We start from the raw sequence: 26035 nt of genomic DNA on the forward strand, positions 1-26035 counted from the left end.
TTGATATTGATATAAAATGGCTGCATTGGACCTTTAAATACACAAAACTTCATGAATATATACATGACCAGCAGTGTTGGGGAAGCTACTCTGAAAATATAGTTTACCAAGCTACCAATTACTTTACACTGGAAGAAGTTAAGCTACATTAAAGCTACACTTAACAAAAAATATAGTTTACTTAACTAAAGTTACTTTGAAAAACTACTTCACTAAATCCAAACTACTTTTAGTGAAAAAATATCATATTTAAATCTGAAATTTCCTAGAATACAAATGGCAAGAACAGTAGTCAGATGTCAACACACTGTGTCATTTATCCTATTAAACACAAAAACGATGTTTCAAGTGAGAATCAGGTCTGATGACAAAAAAGAAAGGAAATTATTGCCTATGTCACCCATATTTTATTTTTGCAAAAAAGTAGTGTGTAGTTCCAGTAGTTAGCTACACTGCTACATGGCAAAAAATAAAGTAATAAACTACTGAAAATACAACCAAAGATTTGATTTTAATTCAACTACCACTAAGCTACTGCAAAATGTAGTTTAGTTACTAATTGAACTACATGTAGTTCACTACTCCTCAACACTGATGACTAGGGCCTACATAACCTGTTTAACCCAGGTTAGACCTTCCTCATCACTCATTCACCAAGTCCTAACTTGATGTATCGTAGCTCTGTCGTAGCTCTGTCGTAGCTGGCCGCGACCGGGAGACCCATGGGGTGGTGCACAATTGGCCCAGCATCGTCCAGGGTAGGGGAGGGAATGGCCGGCAGGGATGTAGCTCAGTTGGTAAAGCATGGTGTTTGCAACGCCAGGGTTGTGGGTTCGATTCCCACGGGGGGCCAGTATGAAAAAAAATATAAATAGAAAATGTATGCACTCACTAACTGTAAGTCGCTCTGGATAAGAGTGTCTGCTAAAAAATGACAAAAAAAAAATGTTTTGTTTCTCCCTTACTCAGCCTACACTATAATGTAAATATAAGACTTTCAACTTGGCATACTTAATTGCCTGCTAATGGACCATCAATGGTTAATGGGCTTCCCAGTGAATTCTGACTTGTGAGGTTGGTAAGTGTAGAGCCTGAATTAGTCTTAGGTGTAGAGCAGTGGTCACCAACCGGTCCATCCCCATCTTCAAGGTATTCCTAGTGGATCACCAAACATATACAGTACCAGTCAAAAGTTTGGACATTAGGAAGATTTTTACATGACACCCCCCACTAGTTAGGATGTTTTAATTTTTGATAGAATGTTTACAAGTATATATTTTGTGATTTTTAGGTATTGACAGAATTTCTAATTGCATGTATTAGCTACATTTGTATAATGTCAAGAAAATGTAACATATCAGTTTAGAATGTGTTTCTCATTTTTATATTTCATTTAAAAAAATGTATTTTTACAATGGTTTATTTTTCAGTAATGTTACCGTACTGCTAATGTTTTCCCCTTAGCACAATAAGACCAACTTTATAACCACCTCTATGTCTAATTTGATTGTTGATTAGTTCACATGTTCATTGTGACCATATAATATTGTAAATGTAAATGACAAAAAAAATGAATACAAAACTGACATCAAAACAAATTCAAGTAGGTATGCCTTGTTTCATACTAGTTTGACTGAGACAGTGGTATAGTGGTATAGTGAGGTGGTATAGTGAGCTGTCTGTTTAAACGACTAGCACACAGCTCGGACACCCATGCATACCCCACAAGACATGCCACCAGAGGTCTCTTCACAGTCCAAAAGTCCAGAACAGACTATGGGAGGCACACAGTACTACATAGAGCCATGACTACATGGAACTCTATTCCACATCAGGTAACTGATGCAAGCAGTAGAATCAGATTTGAAAAAACAATAAAAATGCACATTTATGTAACAGCGGGGACTGTGAAGCAACACAAACATAGGCACAGACACATGCATACACACACATGATAACATACACACTATACACACACGTACACATGGATTTTGTGTTGTAGATATGTGGTAGTGGAGTAGGGGCCTGAGGGCACACACTTGGTGTGTTGTGAAATCTGTTATGAATGTATTGTAATGTTTTTAAAATTGTATAACTGCCTTAATTTTGCCGGACCCAGGAAGAGTAGCTGCTGCCTTGGCAGCAGCTAATGGGGATCCATAATAAATACAAATACAAATATCCCGCCTCTCAAATCATTCACAAGTGACACCATTGACTGGCATCAATATGTCTTCAAATAAATACATATTAACAGTACAGCTGATTTAACTTCCATCAAATTGTAATAATACCATTTGATGGGCGATAAGTCACCTGTACTGTAAAAATTAATTTTGTAAACGACAGGCATTTTTTCCTGAATTGTGTAAAACACTCAAAGTGTAAATCAATTTGATTCTGAGTCCAATATGACTAACAATATGGCTAACATGATAACACTTAAACACCTTCACCTGCATATAAATTGCCCTTACTTCTTTTGTATTGAGTTATTGTGTCTTTAAAGGTCCAATGCAGGCGTTTTTTTTATCTCAATATTAAATCATATGGCAGCCATATTGGATTTTAAACGCCATATTGGATTTGAGGCAAAACCAGGGTGGCCCCAAAGATAATCTGTGGTGCCCCCCTGATTTAATTACAAGAAGTAATTTCGATGTCTGAGCCCACTTGCTTTCCTTACAGCAGATTAAAATAGTCAGAACATTAAAATGCATGTGTAACTGTATGGATTGTTGTCATGCATGACCATACAACACTGAATGAGAGCAACTTTAACTCGTAAAGTGTCTACTAATCAGTTACAAAAAAAGTAAAGCTTACATTTATCATAAATATTCAGTTGATTGTATCTCTGGGTTTATCGTATAGCCCAGGGGTGTCAAACGTCCGCCCCGCGGGCCGGATCAGGCCCGCAAACGGGTTTAATCCGGCCCGCGAGATGATTTTGTAAAGTATAATAATGAGCTGCAATTTTTCAATAAAAGAAACTGCTGTTCCAATTGTGTCCACTGGATGGCGCAATAGCAATTGTGTTAAGCAAGAAAACTGTTTATACCGGGGCAGAGCAAATAGGTCAAGCAAGTGCAGCCAGTCCGGATGAGCTACTTTGTTTTGCCTGCAATATTTATTACGGCTTCTACTTTTAACATTATGTGCTTTGGCACCCTCATTGCCCCAATATGTCTCTGTCAAAAAAGAGAAATGTGGACGCAGAGTGCAGAGTGTTCCAAGAAAAATTGTCATCCTTCTATTTATTCACGGAATTGAATGGGAAAGCTGTATGTTTGGTGTGTTCACAGCATGTTGCAGTGCTGAAAGAATATAACCTTCGTCGCCACTATGTGAGTCTTCATGCCGACAAATATGACAACTTTCAAGGACAGCGGAGAAGAGAGAAGGTGAATGAACTGTTGGCGGGTCTGAAGAAACAGCAGTCTGTGTTTACTCACAGCCGAGACATCAGTGACGCTGCAGTGAAAGCTAGCTACCTCATTGCTAATGAAATCGCAGTGGCTTCAAAACCATTTAGTGAGGGTGAATTTGTAAAAACATGCATGATGAAGGCAGCGGAGATTGTGTGCCCTGAAAAGCACCAGGCTTTTGCAAATATCAGCCTGACAAGAAACACAGTTGCAGACAGGATTTCCGATCTTTCAGTGGATTTGGACAGCCAGTTGAAGCTGTAAAGTAATTTATTGCGTTTTCGGTTGCAATTGATGAAAGCACGGACATTACAGATGTTGCACAACTGGCCATTTTCATCCGCAGAGTTGATGACACATTGACCGTCACCGAGGAGTTTGTGGAGTTGGTGCCGATGACAGATACAACGACAGCAGCTGATATTTTCACTGCACTCGTCAGCGCGCTGGACAGGGTCGGAGTGGACTGGTCCCGCGCTGTCAGCCTGGCTACAGATGGTGCGCCCTCAATGATCGGGAAAAAAGCAGGCGTTGTGACAAAGTTCAGAGAGAAAGTGCAATCTGCAAATGGAGGACGTGATTTTGGACTTTTCACTGTATTTTGCACCAGGAGGCTTTGTGTTGCAAGTCATTAAAGATGGATAACGTCATGAAGGTGGTTATTATTTTTATTATATTATTATTATATTATTATATTATATTATAATTATATTATTATTATTATATTATCCAAACTGTTAATTTCATCCGATCCAGAAGCCTGAATCAACGTCAGTTTGACAGCCTTCTCAGAGAGAAAGACCACATCTATGGCCTGCCATACCACACTGAGGTAAGATGGTTAAGCCGAGGTGCTGTGCTGAGGCGTTTCTTTGATTTACGAGAAGAAATTGAACAGTTCATGGAAGAAAAGGGCAAACCAGTGTTAGAATTTCATTCCGCAGAATGGATGCAGGACCTTGCATTTATGGTGGATGTTACAGAGCACCTGAATAACTTGAACAAACAGCTGCAAGGGTGCAACAAAGTTGCCACGCAGTATTATGACAGCATACGTTCTTTCAAGTTGAAGCTGTCATTGTGGGAGACGCAACTCGCCTGTGGTGATGCAGCTCACTTCCCCTGTCTGAAAAATGTGTGCGCGACCCAACATGTGGCAGACATGAAGCGGTTCAAAGATAAATTAACGGGACTTTTAAGGGAGTTTGAGCAACGCTTTCAGATTTTTGGTGAACTGGAGAAAGACTTCAACGTTTTTTGTTCGCCATTAACCGTGAATCCCTCTGATCTGCCCGTCAGCATCCAACTTGAAATAATATACTTGCAGTGTGACTCGGATTTGAAGGGCAAATTTGCCGCAGCTGGCTTGGACACATTTTATCAGAATCTCTTGCCAGGTTACCCCAACTTGACAGCCCTCGCTGCAAAACTGTTGTGCATGTTTGGAACCACATATCTTTGTGAGCAAGTTCTCTGTAATGAGCATAAATAAAACAAAGCTGCGCTCAAGGCTCACGCACAAGCACTTGAATCACATCCTGAAGTTGGCTGCCACTCAGGATGTGACGCCTGATATTGATGCGCTGGTGAAAGCTAAATGATGCCAGGTATCAGGAGTCAAATAAACTATGCAACCCCACTTAAAGTGCTGCATGAGACACCCTGATATAGTTCTGTGATCTGTGATATACTTCTGTGAATCACTGAGGCATTGTGTGTTTGTGTGTTGTTTGTCCTCAGAATTTCAAATAGCTTGAGGTGTTTTATGATTAATAGTGATGTTGTGCTTTTGGACACACTGTCCTCAGGCACCAGCTTTATGTTTATACGTTTTTATGTTGATGTGCTATTGTTTTTAATTGATTTTATTTTATTTGTATATTTAACCTATTCTTGACTCTGTGGTTCTTGCACTTGTTTTGGGAACAGGATTTCATTATTTGTATCTACATTTCTGCCTGAGAAATGACACCCTGAAATAGTTCTGTGATCTGTGAAACAGTTCTGTGAATCACTGAGGCATTGTGTGTTTGTGTGTTCTTTTTCTTTAGAATTTTCAAATAAACTTGAGGTGTTTTATGATTAATAGTGATGTTGTGCTTGTACTATTTTGGACACACTGTCCTCAGGCTCCAGCTTTATGTTTTATGTTGATAGTATTAAAACAAAGAAAACAATCTGAAGTTGTTGTTTTTAAGTTATATATACCATGATTTTACCGGTCCGGCCCACTTGGGAATAGATTTTTCTCCATGTGGCCCCTGAGCTAAAATGAGTTTGACACCCCTGGTATAGCCTATTGCATCTCTATGTTTACAGGACTATGTTTACAGGTCTATATTTACAGGACTATGTTTACAGGTCTATGTTTACAGGTCTATGTTTACAGGTCTATGTTTACAGGTCTATATTTACAGGACTATGTTTACAGGTCTATGTTTACAGGTCTATGTTTACAGGTCTATATTTACAGGTCTATGTTTACAGGTCTATGTTTACAGGTCTATGTTTACAGGTCTATGTTTACAGGTCTATATTTACAGGTCTATGTTTACAGGTCTATATTTACAGGTCTATGTTTACAGGTCTATGTTTACAGGTCTATATTTACAGGTCTATGTTTGCAGGTCTATATTTACAGGTCTATGTTTACAGGTCTATGTTTACAGGTCCATATTTACAGGTCTATGTTTACAGGTCTATATTTACAGGTCTATATTTACAGGTCTATGTTTACAGGTCTATATTTCCTAAATGCATTAAGATATCCTTATTAAGAAACGCCGGCAGAAATATATCCTAATGCTGTTTGTTTGTGCATGTAGAGAAAACAACTGACTTCATGTCTTCCAAATTGTAACAATATCAGAGCTCATGTGGCCCATCCCCCACTCCAGACAGGAATTCTGCACTTTTTGAGTTAAAGGAGTGTCACAACAACTATAAATATTACCACTTTTGCAGTAAAATATTTTAATACAACCATCTAGTTCATAAATGAAAGACATTATAGATGTGAAAAAAACATGGTCGTGTTTTGTTATACCTCGGGTAGGGGTACCTCAAAATGTTGGGGGCATTACTACTAGACTAAAGATATACAAGGACCTTGAGCATTCCCTCCAGTGGAAAACAGTTTTTTGGAGAGGGGTTTATATATTTATTTTATTTTAGTATTATTAGCTAATCACATCTTTTTAGTATCTAAGGCTATAAACTTGACCAATGCAAAGTGTCCATTCTATGTAAATAGTCTTCCAGGATAGACTCAGGTACTACTAACATGGTAAAAACGTTGTTTTTTCTTAACGTTCTCTGTCTCAGAAGAAAAAGTCAATTGCTCAGCTGTATCGCATTAATTTTTATTTTACATTTAACACATTTGTTGACATCCAAATCAATAACATAGGTAGGGTTGTGTTCTCTAAAAACACTGGTCTGAAAATGAGCTGGCTACACAATGACATTCAGTCACTAGTTTGCACATTGATTTATTGATTGGTTGTTTGATTGATTGATCGGTGATTCAGCGTGTTTGATTATGGAGTAAATCCAGAGTAAAAAGGGCATCCAGTCGGAGTTCTTCTGTTAAAGGAAAGAAAAACACAAATGAAAAGAGTCAGCCATGCGTACATCATATCACTTAATATGGGTTCATATGTAGATCAGCAGCAGAGTAGACAGGACTCACCGATGGAGGCAGGCAGGAAGTGTCAGCAGCCGAGCCAGAGCATCATTACCCTGTAGGGGCTGAGGTAGGATACAGTCAGAGGGTGTGTCTCTACAGTCTACAGTGTCTTCCTCCTCTCCTCTCCTCTCCTCTCCTCTCCTCTCCTCTCCTCTCCTCTCCTCTCCTCTCCTCTCCTCTCCTCTCCTCTCCTCTCCTCTCCTCTCCTCTCCTCTCCTCTCCTCTCCTCTCCTCTCCTCTCTTCACTCCTCTGGTTCACCCTCTTGTCCTCCCCTCGTTCATCCTTCCCTCCATCATGTTAACAGTACAATAGCTTCCTCTCCTCTATCATCTCAATAGTCTACAGTATCTCTTCTCCTTCCACTTCTTGTTTCCACTCCTCATCTCATCTCCTTCCACTCCTCATCTCCCCTCCTCTCATTCCTCTCCTCTTGTCCTTCCACTCCTCATCTCCTCATTTCATCACCTCACCTCATCTGCTTCCTCTCCTCACCTCCTCTCCTTCCTCTCCTCTTGTCCTTCCACTCCTCATCTCCTCTCCTCGTCTCCTCTCATTCCTCTCCTCTCCTCCTTCATCTCCTCATCTCCTCTCCTTCCTCTTGTCATGTCCTCTCCTCATCTCCTTCCTTATCTCCTCGTCTCGTCTTCTTCTGCACTTAGCTGATAGCTGTTCTGTACTCACAGCCTCCCAGACAGGTGTAGGAAACCTCCAGGTATTTGTAGGTTCCGTAGCAGGGGTCCCCGAAGACCGCGTCATTCCCCACAGTGCACTGACTCTTTCCCTCACACCTGCAGAGTTACACATTTATAATACAGTTATAACACACATGCACACACAGGGGGGGATATTTGTATAAAATCTTTCAACACCAGAGACATCCCCAAACTAGAGAGGAGAGATGGGGAGACGGATAGAGAGGGAGAGTGTACCATTGTTTGACCACATCCAGGGTTTTGGGTTGCAGACAGTTCTGGTTGCTGAGCTCGTGGCGTCCAGCAGAACAGGTAGAGCCATCTCTACGGCCGTAGTTAGCGTGAAACACCTGTATCACACCCTTACCTACACACACACAAACATTTAATTGCAGCCTTACCTACACACACACAAACATTTAATTGCAGCCTTACCTACACACACACAAACATTTAATTGCACCCTTACCTACACAGGGGGAGGGGTATTATGGTGTTTGCAGGTGTAATCATGTGCTCACCACAGTCCAGGGAGCTGGTAGAGTGCTCACAGGTGATACTGGTCTCTGAAAACACAACACACACACACACACACACACACACACACACACACAACACTGCTGCTGAGATAATGGATGAGGACAAGGAGGAGGAGCAAGAAAGAGAGGTGGAGGAAAAATCAAAGAGAGGTGGGAGGAGAAATCAAAGAGGAGAAATCAAAGAGAAGTGGGAGGAGTAATCAAAGAGAGGTGGGAGGAGCTATCAAAGAGCGGTGGGAGGAGTAATCAAAGAGAGGTGGGAGGAGTAATTAAAGAGAGGTGGGAGGGAGTAATCAAAGAGAGGTGGGAGGAGCAATCAAATAAGAGGTGGGTGGAGTAATCAAAGAGAGATAGGAGGAGTAATCAAATAAGAGGTGGGTGGTGTAATCAAAGAGAGATGGGAGGAGTAATCAAAGAGAGGTGGGAGGAGTAATCGAAGAGAGATGTGAGGAGTAATCAAAGAGAGGTGGGAGGAGTAATCAAATAAATGTGGGAGGAGCAATCAAAGAGAGGTGGGAGGAGCAATCAAAGAGAGGTGAGAGGGAAGGACAGATTGTGACTAGACCGTTTGGGGCTCCATTCATGAAAAAGTGTTGACTACTTTGTATCATGCACAAGCACATTTCACTTGACTAGTTGTTCACTTGACACCACGCACAGGTTGTTGTCCACTGTTCAAGCACAACATTGATGTCCGAAGTGGAATGGCAGTGGACAACAACCTGTCCATGGTATCAAGTGAACGAAAAGCCCATTGGACAGAAGAGGGAGAGCGTCAGAGGGAGAATACTGACTAGCAGGCAGGCAGGCGTAGGTGACATCCAGGTACTTGTAGGTTCCGTAACAAGGGTCAGAGATCTGAGTCTCTCTCATGTTCACCTCACACACCTGCTTCCCGTCACACCTGAAACAACCACAGAGCAACACCAGTAGAAGCATAACAAAACCACCACACAACTCCAACATACCTTATAAAAACGGCTATCTGGTTCTCGTCTGAGTGGTTGTCCTTGTCCAAGCTCTCACAGTCTCTCTGCAAAATTAGCTGTTTGTTCACATTTCTCCAAACGTCAAGTTTTGAAGTTGCTTTAAACGGAAGCCTACTTGATGGTAAAAACGCTCACCGTTGCCCCTAGTGACGACATGGGTTAAGTTAAGGATTTAGGCATATCAGGGTTTAGGCACACAGAAACAACTCTACGGTTTAGTTAAGGCATTCATTCCGACTAGATTAAGTTGAACAGGGATACAGAAACAATTCTAGGATTAATTTAAGGCATTCATTCCGATTGGTTAAATTAAGGTTAAAACCGAAAAATGACTACACTGTTAAGTTTTGCGATTTATTAAGACTTGACAACAGCAGTCTGTTATATAGACCTGGGATCTAGCTCCTGGTACTTGTGTTGTTTGGACCCTAGTGGACAGTTTTGACGGAGTCTCCCGACCTCCTGAGGACATTCAAAAATGTCACATTTCTACTTGAATCTGGAGTGATCTCCCTGGATTTGATTTGAATCTGGAGTGATCTCCCTGGATTTTACTTGGATCTGTAGCGATTTGACTTGGATCTGGAGCGATCTGACTTGGATCTGGAGCGATTTGACTTGGATCTGGAGTGATTTGACTTGGATCTGGAGTGATTTGACTTGGATCTGGAGTGATCTGACTTGGATCTGGAGCGATTTGACTTGGATCTGGAGTGATTTGACTTGGATCTGGAGTGATTTGACTTGGATCTGGAGCGTTTTGACTTGGATCTGGAGCGATTTGACTTGGATCTGCGCACTATAGTGTGTGTGTACCTCTGTGACCACAGTGCCAGAGTTCCTTCCTGGGAACACTTTGTGTTAGTCAGCTGACTCTGAGGTCGTCCCTGACTGCAGGTCTGGCTGTCTGTGCGTCCATACAGTGCTTTCTGAAGAAAGACCACCCCATCTCCTATGAGAGAGAGCGAGAGAGGAGGAGGAGGAGGAGGAGGAGGAGAAGGAGGAGGAGGAGGATGAGAGACTCAAGCGTTAACTCAACTAAGTAACTGATTGACACAGAGAGTGTTGTTTCTTACCACATTCCAAATGCACCACACCACCACCCTCACAGGTAGTCACCTTCTCTGTAGAGGACAAAAATCTGATTGATACAAACACATCACACATACGTCAAATAGAGAAAAAGACTCAGCATATTTCTGTGTGTGTGTAGGCTACTCACTGCTCTCAAGGCAGCCATAGGTAACGTCCAGGTACATATGAGTCAGGTGTGCGGAGTTACAGAGGTCACACACACTGCCGGAGGTCGCCACCTCACACTTCCCTTTTCCATCACACCTGGATGAGCAGTAATAATGTCACAAACCTAAAACAGCTTGGACACTGTCCTTACTTAGTTTTTAAAAAACATGATGTTTTTTCTCTCAATTTCCCCTGTCTCTTTGCTATCAGTTTTAGGACCACTTTCTTTTTCAGTGCAGCTCAGTTTTGCTGTGAAGCTGTTCTTGATAAGATTCCCGTCTGGCTGAGCTAACATTGGGAGTGGTTACATACAGTGCATTCGGAAAGTATTCAGATCCCTTGACTTTTTCCACATTTTGTTACTTTACAGCATTATACTAAAACGAATAAATTGTTTTTTTTCCCCTCATCAATCAACATACAATACCACATAATGACAAAGCCAAAACAGGTTTTTAGTAATTTTTGCACAAAAAAAAAAAAAAAAAAAAAAAGGAAATATCACATTTACATAAGTATTCAGACCCTTTACTCAGTACTTTGTTGAAGCACCTTGTCAATGGCTGAGGTGAATGTGGTGTGGGAGTCAGGCGCAGGACACCGAAGCTTAGTCCAACAAAGTTTACTAGTGCAACACAAGGCACAATACAAGTCAACGGCCTCAACATAAACCAGAGGCGAGCGATTACGCAAACTCTGCGTAAACTACAAAACAACAAACAGAGAAAACACGCAGCACTAACGGACAGGCGAATAACAACACACAAACTAACCAACACAAAACAGGCAACTTATAGGACACATAATCAGACACAAACGGACACAGGTGCGATAGACAGACAAAAGCAATCAAACACTGAAACATCTAATGGTGGCAGCTAGTACTCCGGGGACGGCGAACGCCGAAGCCTGCCCGAGCAAGGAGGAGGAGCAGCCTCGGCAGAATCCGTGACAGTACCCCCCCCCTTGACGCGCGGCTCCAGCCGTGCGCCGACCCCGGCCTCGGGGACGACCAGGAGGACGCGGAGCCGGGCGCGTGGGATGACCATGGTGGAACTCAGTCAGGAGAGATGGATCTAGGATATCCCTCCTAGGCACCCAGCACCGTTCCTCCGGACAGTACCCCTCCCACTCCACAAGATACTGGAGACCCCCCATCCGACGTCTCGAGTCCAAGATGGTCCTGACCGTGTACGCCGGAGCTCCCTCGATGTCCAGAGGGGGCGGAGGGGTCTCTCCTATCTCACCTTCTTGGAGTGGACCAGCTACCACCGGCCTGAGAAGAGACACATGGAATGAGGGGTTAATATTCTTATAATCAATAGGCAGTTGTAACCTGTAACACACCTCGTTCAATCTCCTCAGGACTTTAAAGGGCCCCACAAACCGCCGACCCAGCTTCCGGCAGGGCAGGCGGAGGGGCAGGTTTCGAGTCGAGAGCCAGACTCGATCTCCCGGTGCGTACACCGGACCCTCACTGCGGTGGCGATCGGCGCTCGCCTTCTGTCGACGGATGGCCAGCTGCAGATGGACATGAGCAGCGTTCCACGTCTCCTCCGAGCGCCGAATCCATTCGTCCACCGCAGGGGCCTCGATCTGGCTCTCGTGCCATGGTGCCAGGACCGGCTGATACCCCAACACACACTGGAAAGGGGTTAGATTAGTGGAGGAGTGGCGGAGAGAGTTCTGTGCCATCTCTGCCCAGGGGATATACCTAGACCACTCCTCCGGCCGGCCCTGGCAATAGGACCTCAGAAACCTACCCACATCCTGGTTGACTCGTTCTACCTGCCCATTGCTCTCTGGTTGGTAACCCGAGGTAAGGCTCACCGAGACCCCCAAGTGTTCCATGAACGCCCCCCAGACTCTGGAGGTGAACTGGGGACCTCGGTCAGACACTATATCCTCGGGCACCCCATAGTGCCGGAAAACGTGGGTAAATAGGGCCTCAGCGGTCTGTAGGGCAGTAGGGAGACCCGGCATTGGGAGGAGACGACAGGCCTTAGAAAACCAATCCACAACGACCAAAATAGTGGTATTCCCCTGGGAGGGGGGAAGGTCAGTCACAAAATCCACCGAGAGGTGGGACCATGGTCGTTGTGGAACGGGCAGGGGATGTAACTTTCCCCTGGGCAAATGTCTAGGCGCCTTACACTGGGCGCACACCGAGCAGGAGGAGACATAAACCCTCACATCCCTAGCTAACGTTGGCCACCAGTATTTCACGCTAAGGCAGTGCACTGTCCGGCCAATACCTGGATGTCCAGAGGAGGGTGATGTATGAGCCCAATAAATAAGGCGGTCACGAACCTCGAGCGGCACGTACGTCCGCCCCACCGGACACTCTGGGGGAGTAGGGTCGGTACGCAGTGCCCGCTCGATCTCCGCATCGACCTCCCACACCACCAGAGCCACCAGACAAGACTCCGGCAGTATGAGAGTGGGCTCAATGGACCTCTCCTCTGTGTCATACCGCCGGGACAGGGCGTCTGCCTTACCGTTCTGGGACCCTGGGATGTATGTGATCTTAAAAACAAACCGGGTCAGGAACATGTTCCACCTAGCCTGACGAGGGTTCAATCTCCTAGCTGCCCGGATGTACTCCAGGTTACGGTGGTCAGTCAGAATGAGGAAAGGGTGTTGAGCCCCCTCAAGCCAATGCCTCCACACCTTTAGGGCCTGGACTACAGCTAACAGCTCCCTGTCCCCTACGTCATAATTGCGCTCCGCCGGGCTGAGCTTCTTAGAATAGAACGCACAGGGGCGGAGTTTAGGTGGCGTGCCAGACCGTTGCGACAGGACTGCCCCAATACCGGCCTCGGACTCGTCTACCTCAACTTGGAATGGTAAAGCGGGGTCAGGATGCGCCAGCACCGGAGCCGAAGTGAACAGGTTCTTAAGTTTACCAAATGCCCTGTCCGCCTCAGCTGACCACTGCAAACGCACCGGACCCCCCTTTAGCAGGGACGTAATGGGAGCTGCCACCTGTCCAAAGCCCCGGATAAACCTCCGGTAGTAATTAGCAAAACCCAAAAACTGCTGCACCTCTTTTACAGTGGTTGGAGTTTGTCAATTACGCACGGCCGACACACGGTCAACCTCTATCTTCACACCAGACGCGGACAACCGATGACCCAAAAAGGAGACGGACTCCTGGAAGAACAAGCATTTCTCTGCCTTAACATACAAGTCATGCTCCAACAGCCTCCTCAACACTCGGCGCACCAGGGCTACATGCTCGGCTCGTGTAGAAGAGTACACTAGGATGTCGTCGATGTATACTACCACACCCTGCCCATGCATGTCCCGGAAAATCTCGTCAACAAAGGATTGGAAGACTGAAGGAGCATTCATTAACCCGTATGGCATGACGAGATACTCGTAATGACCCGAGGTGGTGCTAAATGCTGTTTTCCATTCATCCCCCCTCCCTAATGCGCACCAGATTGTACGCGCTCCTGAGATCCAACTTTGCGAAGAACCGCGCTCCCGCGTAATGACGCCGTCATAGTCGCAATCAGAGGAAGAGGGTAACTGTACTTAACCGTGATCTGATTGAGACTACGGTAATCAATACACGGGCGCAAACCCCCGTCCTTCTTCTTCACAAAGAAGAAACTCGAGGAAACCGGGGAAGTGGAGGACCGTATGTATCCCTGTGGCAAGGACTCGGCTATGTAAGTCTCCATAGCCGCTGTCTCCTCTTGAGACAGGGGATACACACGACTCCGCGGAAGTGCCGCTCCCGTTTGGAGATCTATTGCACAATCCCCCTGTCTATGAGGTGGTAGCCGTGTTGCCCTAGTTTTGCTGAACACAAGTGCTAAATCCTCATATTCAGGGGGAATGCGCATTGCGGGCACTTGGTTCGGACTCTCCACCGAGGTCGCCCCTAAGGAAACACCTAGACATCTCCCTACACACTGGGCAGACCACTTCATAAGAGCCCTCTGTTGCCACGCAATGGTAGGATCATGGGCGCTTAACCAGGGAAGCCCCAGCACCACGGGATACGCAGGAGAGTCGATCAGATAAAACTGAATGATCTCCTCATGACCCCCCTGCGTCGTCATCTTAAGTGGTGCTGTGACTTCTCTGATCAACCCCGACCCCCAGCGGCCGGCTGTCTAGGGCATGAACAGGAAAGGGGGCTTCACCGGCCGAAGGGGAATTCCTAACCTATAACAAAATTCACGATCAACAAAATTCCCAGCTGCGCCTGAATCTACTAGCGCCTTATGCTGGAAATGAGGTGCCACCTGTGGAAATCTCACAGGTATACACAGGTGACCAACAGAGAGCTCTGGGTAAGTGGGGCGCCTACTCACCTGAAATGACTCCCCAGTGCGTGACCTGTTGTCCCCTCTCCCAGGAGACCCTCCCCAGCACCTAGCCGCAGTGTGTCCTCCACGGCCACAGTTGGTGCAGGGGACGGCCCCCCTCGGGTTCTCTCTCCTCCTCTCCCTAGCGCCAGCACCCCCGAGCTCCATGGGAATTGGCTCGGAGGTGCTGGAGGGTGGAATGGACGACCCCCACTCAGGACGTCCGCGGGTAGCCAGCAGGGTGTTGAGACGGATGGAAATGTCCACCAACTGGTCGAAGGATAGGTTGGTGTCCCTGCAGGCCAGCTCACGACGAACGTCCTCTCGTAGACTACACCGGTAATGGTCGATGAGGGCCCTCTCATTCCACCCCGCATCCGCCGCTAGAGTCCGGAACACCAGGGCGAACTCCGGTGCACTCCTCTTCCCCTGTCGGAGGTGGAACAGACGCTCCCCCGCCGCCTTCCCCTCAGGTGGATGATCGAACACAGCCCTGAAGCGGCGGGAGAACTCCGCGTAGGTGATGGTGGCGGCGTCTATTCCCTTCCATTCGGCGTTGGCCCACTCCAACGCCTTGCCGGATAGACAGGAGATGAGGGCGGAGACGCTCTCGTATCCCGAGGGCGCCGGGTGTATGGTGGCCAGGTAGAGTTCCACCTGCAGGAGGAACCCCTGACACCCGGCTGCAGAACCATCATATGCCCTCGGGAGCGAGAGCCGAATGCCACTGGGTTCCGGTGCTGGGAGAGGAGAACTGGCCGATGGTGATGGTAAGGTGTGCGAAGGCGTGGGCACCTCTCCCGTAACCAACCGGCGCAGAGTGTTGGACACCTCGTTCATGGCGGCCCCAAGTTGCCGGATCATGGTGTCTTGGTTGCTGATCCGATCCTCCAGCGACTTGGGTGCCGCCGCTGCTCCTGCTGACTCCATATGTGGTGTGTTGTTCTGTCAATGGCTGAGGTGAATGTGGTGTGGGAGTCAGGCGCAGGACACCGAAGCTTAGTCCAACAAAGTTTACTAGTGCAACACAAGGCACAATACAAGTCAACGGCCTCAACATAAACCAGAGGCGAGCGATTACGCAAACTCTGCGTAAACTACAAAACAACAAACAGAGAAAACACGCAGCACTAACGGACAGGCGAATAACAACACACAAACTAACCAACACAAAACAGGCAACTTATAGGACACATAATCAGACACAAATGGACACAGGTGCAATAGACAGACAAAAGCAATCAAACACTGAAACATCTAACGGTGGCAGCTAGTACTCCGGGGACGGCGAACGCCGAAGCCTGCCCGAGCAAGGAGGAGGAGCAGCCTCGGCAGAATCCGTGACACACCTTTGGCAGCGATTACAGCTTCGAGTCTTCTTGGGTATGACGCTACAAGCTTGGCACACCTGTATTCTGGGAGTTTCTCCCATTCTTCTCTGCAGGTCCTCTCAAGCTCTGTCAGGTTGGATGGGGCTCTGGCTGGGCCACTCAAGGACATTCAGAGACTTGTCCCGAAGCCACTCCTGCATTGTCTTGGCTATGTACTTAGGGTTGTTGTCCTGTTGGAAGGTGAACCTTTGCTCCAGTCTGAGGTCCTGAGCGCTCTAGAGCAGATTTCCATCAAGGATCTCTCTGTACTTTGCTTTGCTCATCTTTCCCTCGATCCTGGCTAGCCTCTCAGTGCCTGCCGCTGAAAAACATCCCCACAGCATGATGCTGCCACCACCTTGCTTCACCGTAGGGATGGTGCCAGGTTTCCTCCAGCCGTGACGCTTGGCATTCAGGCCAAAGAGTTCTATCTTGGGTTCATCAGACCAGAGAATCTTGTTTCTCATGGTCTGAGAATCCCTTCGGTGCCTTTTTGGCAAACTCCAGCGGGCTGTCATGTGCCTTTTACTGAGGAGTGGCTTCCGTCTGGCCACTCTACCATAAAGGCCTGATTGGGGGAGTGCTGCAGAGATGGTTGACCTTCTGGAAGGTTCTCCTATCTCCACATAGGAACTCTGGAGCTCTGTCAGAGTGACCATCGGCCTTTTTCCCCCGATTGATCAGTTTGGCCGGGCGGCCAGCTCTAGGAAGAGTCTAGGTGGTTCCAAACTTCTTCCATTTTAGAATGATGGAGGCCACTGTGTTCTTGGGGACCTTCAATGCTGCAGACATTGTTTTGGTACCCTTCCCCAGATCTGTGCCTCGACACAAAGGGTGTCTCAGAGCTCTATGGACAATTCCTTCGACCTCATTGCTTGGTTTTGCTCTGACATGCACTGTCAACTGTGGTACCTTATATACACTACCAGTCAAAAGTTTTAGAACACCTACTCATTCCAGGTTTTTCTATATTTTTACTATTTTCTACATTGTAGAATAATAGTGAAGACATCAAAACTATGAAATAACACATATGGAATCATGTAGTAACCAAAAAATTGTTAAACAAATCAAAATATGTTTTATATTTGAGATTCTTCAAAAAGCCACCCTTTGCATTGATGACAGCTTTGCACAATCGTGTTGGTGGTCATAGGGCTTCTGTTGGTGGTGTTGGTGGTCATAGGGCTGGTGTTGGTGGTGTTGCTGGTGTTGGTGGTGTTGGTGGTCATAGGGCTGGTGTTGGTGGTGTTGGTGGTCATAGGGCTGGTGTTGGTGGTGTTGGTGGTCATAGGGCTGGTGTTGGTGGTGTTGGTGGTGTTGGGGGTCATAGGGCTGGTGTTGGTTGTGTTGCTGGTGTTGGTGGTGTTGGTGGTGTTGCTGGTGTTGGTGGTGTTGCTGGTATTGGTGGTGTTGGTGGTCATAGGGCTGGTGTTGGTGGTGTTGGTGGTGTTGGTGGTGTTGGTGGTGTTGGTGGTCATAGGGCTGGTGTTGGTGGTGTTGCTGGTGTTGGTGGTGTTGGTGGTGTTGCTGGTGTTGGTGGTGTTGGTGGTCATAGGGCTGGTGTTGGTGGTGTTGGTGGTGTTGGTGGTGTTGGTGGTGTTGGTGGTGTTGGTGGTGTTGGTGGTGTTGCTGGTGTTGGTGGTGTTGGTGGTGTTGGTGGTCATAGGGCTGGTGTTGGTGGTGTTGGTGGTGTTGGTGGTGTATGTTTGCAAGGTCAGAATGGAAGGGCAAGTCTGTTGTGGCAATGAATGGAAATGCAAAGTGTTCCTGAAGTGTCTCTTAATATGCTTAAAATAAAGATGATGAATGAAATAATCTAAAGAAAAACTTGATATTATTTATTAGCCTAGTGGTTGTAAGTGTTTAGGCACATCATGTGAATTAGGCTTATGTGAAATCATTGTTAAAAGCACAAGATATACTGTTGCATGTAGGTCTAGATTATTTATGGATTGATCATACAGAAATATCAAAATATTATTTTAACAACTCCAAAGCAATTGCCTGTCTATATGAAGACACCTGCTGGTAACTCTGAACTGGTCAGGTCAGCTCATGAGGTCTCCTAAATATCTGTCCACTAGGTAGGACTCATATCACTAAAGAGGTTTAATGCCTAGCTTGTTTTTTTACCCATCAGAGGAGGAGTAAAATATTTATATTCTCAGCACTTACCACCAACTTTCTACTCTGAGACGCTTTGTGGATACTGGCCCTGGATTAGGAAAAAAATGGGCCAAGAAGGAGTTCAGATACGGGCCTTGATTACTGTAAAACTGCTGGAAACATGCCAACAGGACACTGAAGTTGGGAAATAAACTATGTTGTAAGCAGAACATTGCAAATATTATACATTCAGCGAGCTTGCTATTGACTGAAGTTGTGTGCTTTCTGTGTGCGTGTGTGTGTGTGTGTGTGTGTGTGTGTGTGCGCGCGTTTGTGTGTGTGTGTGTACAGACCTCTTAGACACACCGTTGAAGGCCTCTGTATCGGAGCAGGCTTTAGGGGTCTCTTTTGATGCCAACCCCTCAGTGGTGCAGAATTTGACCTCATATACCCTGATCACACCGTAATCTAGACACACACACATACACACAAAACGTGGGTTTAACACTTGCTAAACCATATGAGGCCAGTTTCCTCGACTAAAATTAAGAGAATCTCCATTGAAAGTGCTTTTTATTCCAGGAAACTGCCCTGTAAAAAAAACTCAGTGCACAGGTGAAGATATACTAGGAGCTGAAGGTTCTGATGGAACACAGGAGTTACTTTACCAACACTGGAGTTACTTTACCACACTGGAGGCTGGGATCACCACACGTCAGGAAACTGCGTTGACTCTCTGACGTTCCATAACCTGGAAAAGGAAAAAATCATAATAATTTACCTTTTATTCTCTGTCACCTCGATGAGTCTTTTCTGCCTCGAGCTAAACATGCCATCAGTAACCAGATGATTAGACTCACCCAGACAGAGGCTGGCCTGCAGCACTGGAAGAACAGACAAGAGAATATAATCTTTAAAAATGTGTCCTTTTGCTGGTAAAAACGACATACACACATAGGAGGAGCCCCCTGGAGCAGCGCCCCCTGGAGCAGGTTAGGGGTTGAGAGGAGAAGTGAGGAAAAGGATGAAAAAACAAAGAGAAATGAGAAAACAGACGAGGAGAGGAAAGACTTACCGGTGATTAAAATGGATTGTCCAAGGAGCATTCTGTCTACTTTATCAGGGATCTCTATAGGTGAGACAGCTTCTGAGTGTCTGACTGTATTGACTGGCGTTGCCCACGTAGTGAGATATTTATAAGAGTTGAACTGGAACATATTTCCTCTTTCCTCTGTTGACCAATCCCCCACACACACACATACACACACGTAACTTCAGTCAATATAGCGTGAGGACGAAATCCTGGATCTAATCCTGGAAGCTTATCGGTTGAAAGAATATTCCAGACGTTATCTATTTCACAACTACCCACGGCTATGACAGCCTATTTACTGTTCTATCTGAGAAATCACTGTGCATCCACTGTCCCATTAGCCCAGCCAGGCGATTCATAAATATAATCTCCACTGTAAAAAACAACAACATTATAGACATTATTTCCACTCGCTTTTAGACGAAACTATGACGACATGAAGTGGTGAAAAGTCTTATTTTGTGACTGTATAGGATGGACAAGAGAGAGAGAGAGAGAGAGAGAGAGAGAGAGAGAGAGAGAGAGAGAGCAAGAGAGAGAGAGAGAGAGAGAGAGAGAGAGAGAGACCAAGGACTGATCACCCCAATCCACAAAAGTGGAGACAAATTTGACCCTAATAACTACCGTGGGATATACATCAACAGCAACCTTGGGAAAATCCTCCGCATTGTCATTAACAGCAGACATGTACATTTCCTCAGTGAAAACAATGTACTGAGCAAATGTCAAATTGTCTTTTTACCAAATTACCGTATGACAGACCACGTATTCACCCTGCACACCCTAATTGACAAACAAACAAACAAAACAAAGGCAAAGTCTTCTCATGCTTTGTTGATTTAAAAAAAGCTTTTGACTCAATTTGGCATGAGGGTCTGCTATACAAATTGATGGAAAGTGGTTTTGGGGGAAAAACATACGACATTATAAAATCCATGTATACAAACAACAAGTGTGCTGTTAAAATTGGCAAAAGACACACACATTTCTTTCCACGGGGCCGTGGGGTGAGACAGGGATGCAGCTTAAGCCCCACCCTCTTCAACATATATATCAACGAATTGGCGAGGGCACTAGAACAGTCTTTTTTTTTTTCACATTTATTTAACCAGGTAAGCCAGTTGAGAACAAGTTCTCATTTACAACTGCGACCTGGCCAAGATAAAGCAAAGCAGTGCGATAAAAACAACAACAACACAGAGTTACACATGGGATAAACAAAATGTACAGTCAATAACACAATAGAAACACTATATACAGTTTGTGCAAATGTAGTAAGTTATGGAGGTAAGGCAATAAATAGGCCATAGTGCAAAATAATTACAATTTAGTATTACCACTGGAGTGATAGATGTGCAGAAGATGATGTGAAAATAGAGATACTGGGGTGCAAATGATCAAAATAAATAACAATGTAAATAACAATATGGGGATGAGGTAGTTGGGTGAGCTAATTACAGATGGGCTGTGTACAGGTGCAGTGATCGGTAAGCTGCTCTGACAACTGATGCTTAAAGTTAGTGAGGAGATAATTGTCTCCAGCTTCAGAGATTTTTGCAGTTTGTTCCAGTCATTTGCAGCAGAGAACTGGAAGGAATGCCGGCCAAAGGAAGTGTTGGCTTTGGGGATGACCAGTGAGATATACCTGCTGGATGCATACCACGGGTGGGTGCTGCTATGGTGACCAATGATCTAAGATAAGGCGGGGATTTGCCTAGCAGTGATTTATAGATGACCTGGAGCCAGTGGGTTTGGCGACGAATATGTAGTGAGGGCCAGCCAACGAGAGCGTACAGGTCACAATGGTGGGTAGTATATGGGGCTTTGGTGACAAAACGGATGGCACTGTGATAGACTACATCCAATTTGCTGAGTAGAGTGTTGGAAGCTATTTTGTAAATGACATCGCCGAAGTCAAGGATCGGTAGGATAGTCAGTTTTACAAGGGCATGTTTGGCAGCATGAGTGAAGGAGGCTTTGTTGCGAAATAGGAAGCCGATTCTAGATTTAACTTTGGTTTGGAGATGCTTAATGTGAGTCTGGAAGGAGAGTTTACAGTCTAACCAGACACCTAGGTATTTGTAGTTGTCCACATATTCTAAGTCAGACCCGCCGAGAGTAGTGATTCTAGTCGGGCGGGCGGGTGCAAGCAGCGTTCAATTGAAGAGCATACATTTAGTTTTACTAGCATTTAAGAGCAGTTGGAGGCCACGGAAGGAGTGTTGTATGGCATTGAAGCTCGTCTGGAGGTTTGTTAACACAGTGTCCAATGAAGGGCCAGATGTATACAAAATGGTGTCATCTGCGTAGAGGTGGATCTGAGAGTCACCAGCAGCAAGAGCGATATCATTGATATACACAGAGAAAAGAGTCTGCCCGAGAATTCACCCTGCAGTATGCAGCACCCGGCCTCACCCTACTAGAATCTGAAGTCAAATGTCTACTGTTTACTGATGATCTGGTGCGTCTGTCCCCAACCAAGGAGGGCCTACAGCAGCACCTAGATCTTCTGCACAGATTCTGTCAGACCTGGGCCCTGACAGTAAATCTCAGTAAGACAAAAATAATGGTGTTCCGAAAAAGTTCCAGTAGCCAGGACCACAAATACAAAATCTAGACACTGTTGCCCTAGAGCACACAAAAAACTATACATACAGTGGGGAGAACAAGTATTTGATACACTGCCGATTTTGCAGGTTTTCCTACTTACAAAGCATGTAGAGGTCTGTAATTTTTAACATAGGTACACTTCAACTGTGAGAGACGGAATCTAAAACAAAAATCCAGAAAATCACATTGTATGATTTTTAAGTAATTAATTTGCATTTTATTGCATGACATAAGTATTTGATCACCTACCAACCAGTAAGAATTCCGGCTCTCACAGACCTGTTAGTTTTTCTTTAAGAAGCCCTCCTGTTCTCCACTCATTACCTGTATTAACTGCACCTGTTTGAACTCGTTACCTGTATAAAAGACACCTGTCCACACACTCAATCAAACAGACTCCAACCTCTCCACAATGGCCAAGACCAGAGAGCTGTGTAAGGACATCAGCGATAAAATTGTAGACCTGCACAAGGCTGGGATGGGCTACAGGACAATAGGCAAGCAGCTTGCTGAGAAGGCAACAACTGTTGGTGCAATTATTAGAAAATGGAAGAAGTTCAAGATGACGGTCAATCTCCCTCGGTCTGGGGCTCCATGCAAGATCTCACCTCGTGGGGCATCAATGATCATGAGGAAGGTGAGGGATCAGCCCAGAACTACACGACAGGACCTGGTCAATGACCTGAAGAGAGCTGGGACCACAGTCTCAAAGAAAACCATTAGTAACACACTACGCCGTCATGGATTAAAATCCTGCAGCGCACGCAAGGTCCCCCTGCTCAAGCCAGCGCATGTCCAGGCCCGTCTGAAGTTTGCCAATGACCATCTGGATGATCCAGAGGAGGAATGGGAGAAGGTCATGTGGTCTGATGAGAAATTTTTTTAGCTTTTTGTTCTAAACTCCACTCGCCGTGTTTGGAGGAAGAAGAAGGATGAGTACAACCCCAAGAACACCATCCCAACCGTGAAGCATAATTTTTTGGGGATCATTTTTTGGGGATGCTTTTCTGCAAAGGGGACAGGACGACTGCACCGTATTGAGGGGAGAATGGATGGGGCCATGTATCGCGAGATCTTGGCGAACAACCTCCTTCCCTCAGTAAGAGCATTGAAGATGGGTCGTGGCTGGGTCTTCCAGCATGACAACGACCCGAAACACACAGCCAGAGCAACTAAGGAGTGGCTCCGTAAGAAGCATCTCATGGTCCTGGAGTGGCCTAGCCAGTCTCCAGACCTGAACCCAATAGAACATCTTTGGAGGGAGCTGAAAGTCCGTATTGCCCAGCGACAGCCCCAAAACCTGAAGGATCTGGAGAAGGTCTGTATGGAGGAGTGGGCCAAAATCCCTGCTGCAGTGTGTGCAAACCTGGTCAAGACCTACAGCAAACGTATGATCTCTGTAATTGCAAACAAAGGTACCAAATATTAAGTTCTGCTTTTCTGATGTATCAAATACGTATGTCATGCAATAAAATGCAAATTAATTACTTAAAAATCATACAATGTGATTTTATGGATTTTTGTTTTAGATTCCGTCTCTCACAGTTGAAGTGTACCTATGATAAAAATTACAGACCTCTACATGCTTTGTAAGTAGGAAAACCTGCAAAATCGGCAGTGTATCAAATACTTGTTCTCCCCACTGTACCTCGGCCTAAACATCAGCACCACAGGTAACTTCCACAAAGCTGTGAACGATCTGAGAGACAAGGCAAGAAGAGCCTTCTATGCCATCAAAAGGAACATAAAATTCAACATACCAATTAGGATCTGGCTAAAAATACTTGAATCAGTTATAGAACCCATTGCCCTTTATGGTTGTGAGGTCTGGGGTCCGCTCACCAACCAAGAATTCACAAAAAGGGACAATCACCAAATTGAGACTCTGCATGCAGAATTCTGCAAAAAATATCCTCTGTGTACAACTTAAAACACCAAATAATGCACGCAGAGCAGAATTAGGCCGATACCCACTTATGGTCAAAATCCAGAAAAGAGCTGTTAAATTCTACAACCACCTAAAAGGAGGCGATTCCCAAACCTTCAATAACAAAGCCATCACCTACAGAGAGATGAACTTGGAGAAGAGTCCCCTAAGCAAGCTGGTCCTGGGGCTCAGTTCACAAACACAAACAGACCCCACAGAGCCCCAAAACAGCAACACAATTAGACCCAACCAAATCATGAGAAAAAAAAAAGATAGTTACTTGACACATTGGAAAGAACAAACAAAAAAACAGAGCAAACTAGAATGCTATTTGGCCCTAAACAGAGAGTACACGGTGGCAGAATACCTGACCACTGTGACTGACCCAAACTTAAGGAAAGCTTTGACTATGTACAGACTCAGTGAGCATAGCCTTGCTATTGAGAAAGGCCGCCGTAGGCAGACCTGGCTCTCAAGAGAAGACAGGCTATGTGCACACTGCCCACAAAATGAGGTGGAAACTGAGCTGCACTTCCTAACCTCCTGCCAAATGTATGACCGTATTAGAGACACATATTTCCCTCAGATTACACAGACACACAAAGAATTAGAAAACAAATCCAATTTTGAAAAACTCCCTTATCTACTAGGTGAAATACCAAAGTGTGCCATCACAGCAGCAACATTTGTGACCTGTTGCCACAAGAAAAGGGCAACCAGTGAAGAACAAACACCATTGTAAATACAACCCATATTTATGTTGATTTATTTTCCCTTTTGTAACTATTTCCACATCATTACAACACCGTATATAGACATAATACGACATTTGAAATGTCTTTATTCTTTTGGAACTTTTGTGAGTGTAATGTTTACTGTTCATTTTTGTTTACTATCTACTTCACTTGCTTTAGCAATGTTAACATACGTTTCCCATGCCAATAAAGCCCTTAAATTGAATTGAGAGAGAGAGAGAAGAAAGAGAGAGAGAAAGAGAGAATGTGTTTTTACTGTTTTTCAACAGAACATTGTACAAGTGACAATAACATGCTGAATTGTGAGTACAACTCAAATTTGAATATTAAAATTGAAAATACTAACTAAAAATATGTTACGATTTCTAACTAGATGACTAGGTGACTAACTTTAGCTAGCTCGCTAATGCTAGCTAGGCGAGTGGTGAGAGGTGAGAGGTGAGGGTTAAGGTTAGGGGAAGGGTTAGCTAAAAGGGTTAAGGTTAGGGTTAGGTGAAGGGTTTGCTAAAAGGGTTAAGGTTAGGGTTAGGTGAAGGGTTTGCTAAAAGGGTTAAGGTTAGGGTTAGGTGAAGGATTAGCTAAAAGGGTTAAGGTTAGGGGTAGGGAAAGGGTTAGCTAACATGCTAAGTAGTTGCAAAGTAGCTAAAAAGTAGTAAGTAGTTGAAAAGTTGCTAAAGTTGCTAGACGTTCATGTTGAGTCAATATTCCCTCAGGGGAGGAGTCAATATTCCTTCAGGGGAGGAGTCAATATTACCTCAGTGGAGGAGTCAATATTCCCTCAGTGGAGGAGTCAATATTACCTCTGGGGAGGAGTCAATATTCCCTCAGTGGAGGAGTCAATATTACCTCAGGGGAGGAGTCAATATTACCTCAGGGGAGGAGTAAATATTACCTCAGGGGAGGAGTCAATATTACATCAGGGGAGGAGTCAATATTACAGCAGGGGAGGAGCCAATATTCCCTCAGTAGAGGAGTCAATATTACCTCAGGGGAGGAGTCAATATTCCCTCAGGGGAGGAGTCAATATTAATATTACCTCAGGGGAGGAGTCAATATTACCTCAGGGGAGGGGTCAATATTACCTCAGGGGAGGGGTCAATATTACCTCAGGGGAGGAGTCAATATTCCCTCAGGGGAGGAGTCAATATTAATATTACCTCAGGGGAGGAGTCAATATTACCTCAGGGTAGGAGTCAATATTACCTCTGGGGAGGAGTCAATATTACCTCAGGGTAGGAGTCAATATTACCTCTGGGGAGGAGTCAATATT

At 45.2% G+C, this 26035-nt stretch overlaps 1 protein-coding gene across 4 annotated transcripts; it reads right to left on the reverse strand.

The window, feature by feature from the left end:
- Nucleotides 1-6776: 6776 nt before the first annotated feature.
- On the reverse strand, nt 6777-19573 carry LOC121562632 (L-rhamnose-binding lectin CSL1-like). 4 transcript variants are annotated; one of them, XM_045216159.1, is made up of 13 exons: nt 19456-19572; nt 19241-19264; nt 19069-19131; nt 18734-18848; nt 10560-10675; nt 10414-10461; nt 10154-10289; nt 9143-9252; nt 8331-8375; nt 8047-8176; nt 7799-7905; nt 7120-7178; nt 6777-7013 (listed from the first exon to the last, which is right to left on the reverse strand). In XM_045216159.1, the coding sequence occupies exons 1-12, from the start codon at nt 19484-19486 to the stop codon at nt 7165-7167; spliced, it is 939 nt and encodes a 312-aa protein (XP_045072094.1). In that variant the 5' UTR covers nt 19487-19572; the 3' UTR covers nt 6777-7013; nt 7120-7164. The 4 variants fall into 4 exon arrangements, with proteins under 4 accessions (XP_045072094.1, XP_045072095.1, XP_045072096.1 ...); XM_045216160.1 differs by lacking the exons at nt 6777-7013; nt 7120-7178 and adding an exon at nt 18450-18489 and having other exon boundaries at nt 7690-7905; nt 19456-19573; XM_045216161.1 differs by lacking the exons at nt 6777-7013; nt 7120-7178 and adding an exon at nt 18450-18489 and having other exon boundaries at nt 7690-7905; nt 19049-19131; nt 19456-19573.
- Nucleotides 19574-26035: the final 6462 nt, after the last annotated feature.

This window comes from Coregonus clupeaformis, unplaced genomic scaffold, assembly GCF_020615455.1.
Source record: "Coregonus clupeaformis isolate EN_2021a unplaced genomic scaffold, ASM2061545v1 scaf0624, whole genome shotgun sequence".
Classification (NCBI taxonomy): domain Eukaryota; kingdom Metazoa; phylum Chordata; class Actinopteri; order Salmoniformes; family Salmonidae; genus Coregonus; species Coregonus clupeaformis.

Bases quoted from the DNA above. Each gene is read 5' to 3' on its own strand.
- LOC121562632 (XM_045216158.1), bottom strand. From the start codon at position 19,486: ATGCTCCTTGGACAATCCATTTTAATCACCG. The intron at 10,462-10,559 runs GTGAGTAGCCTA...TGTCCTCTACAG, and splicing joins CTATGGCTGCCTTGAGAGCA to AGAAGGTGACTACCTGTGAG. The intron at 7,906-8,046 runs GTACACTCTCCC...GTAACTCTGCAG, and splicing joins CTGGATGTGGTCAAACAATG to GTGTGAGGGAAAGAGTCAGT.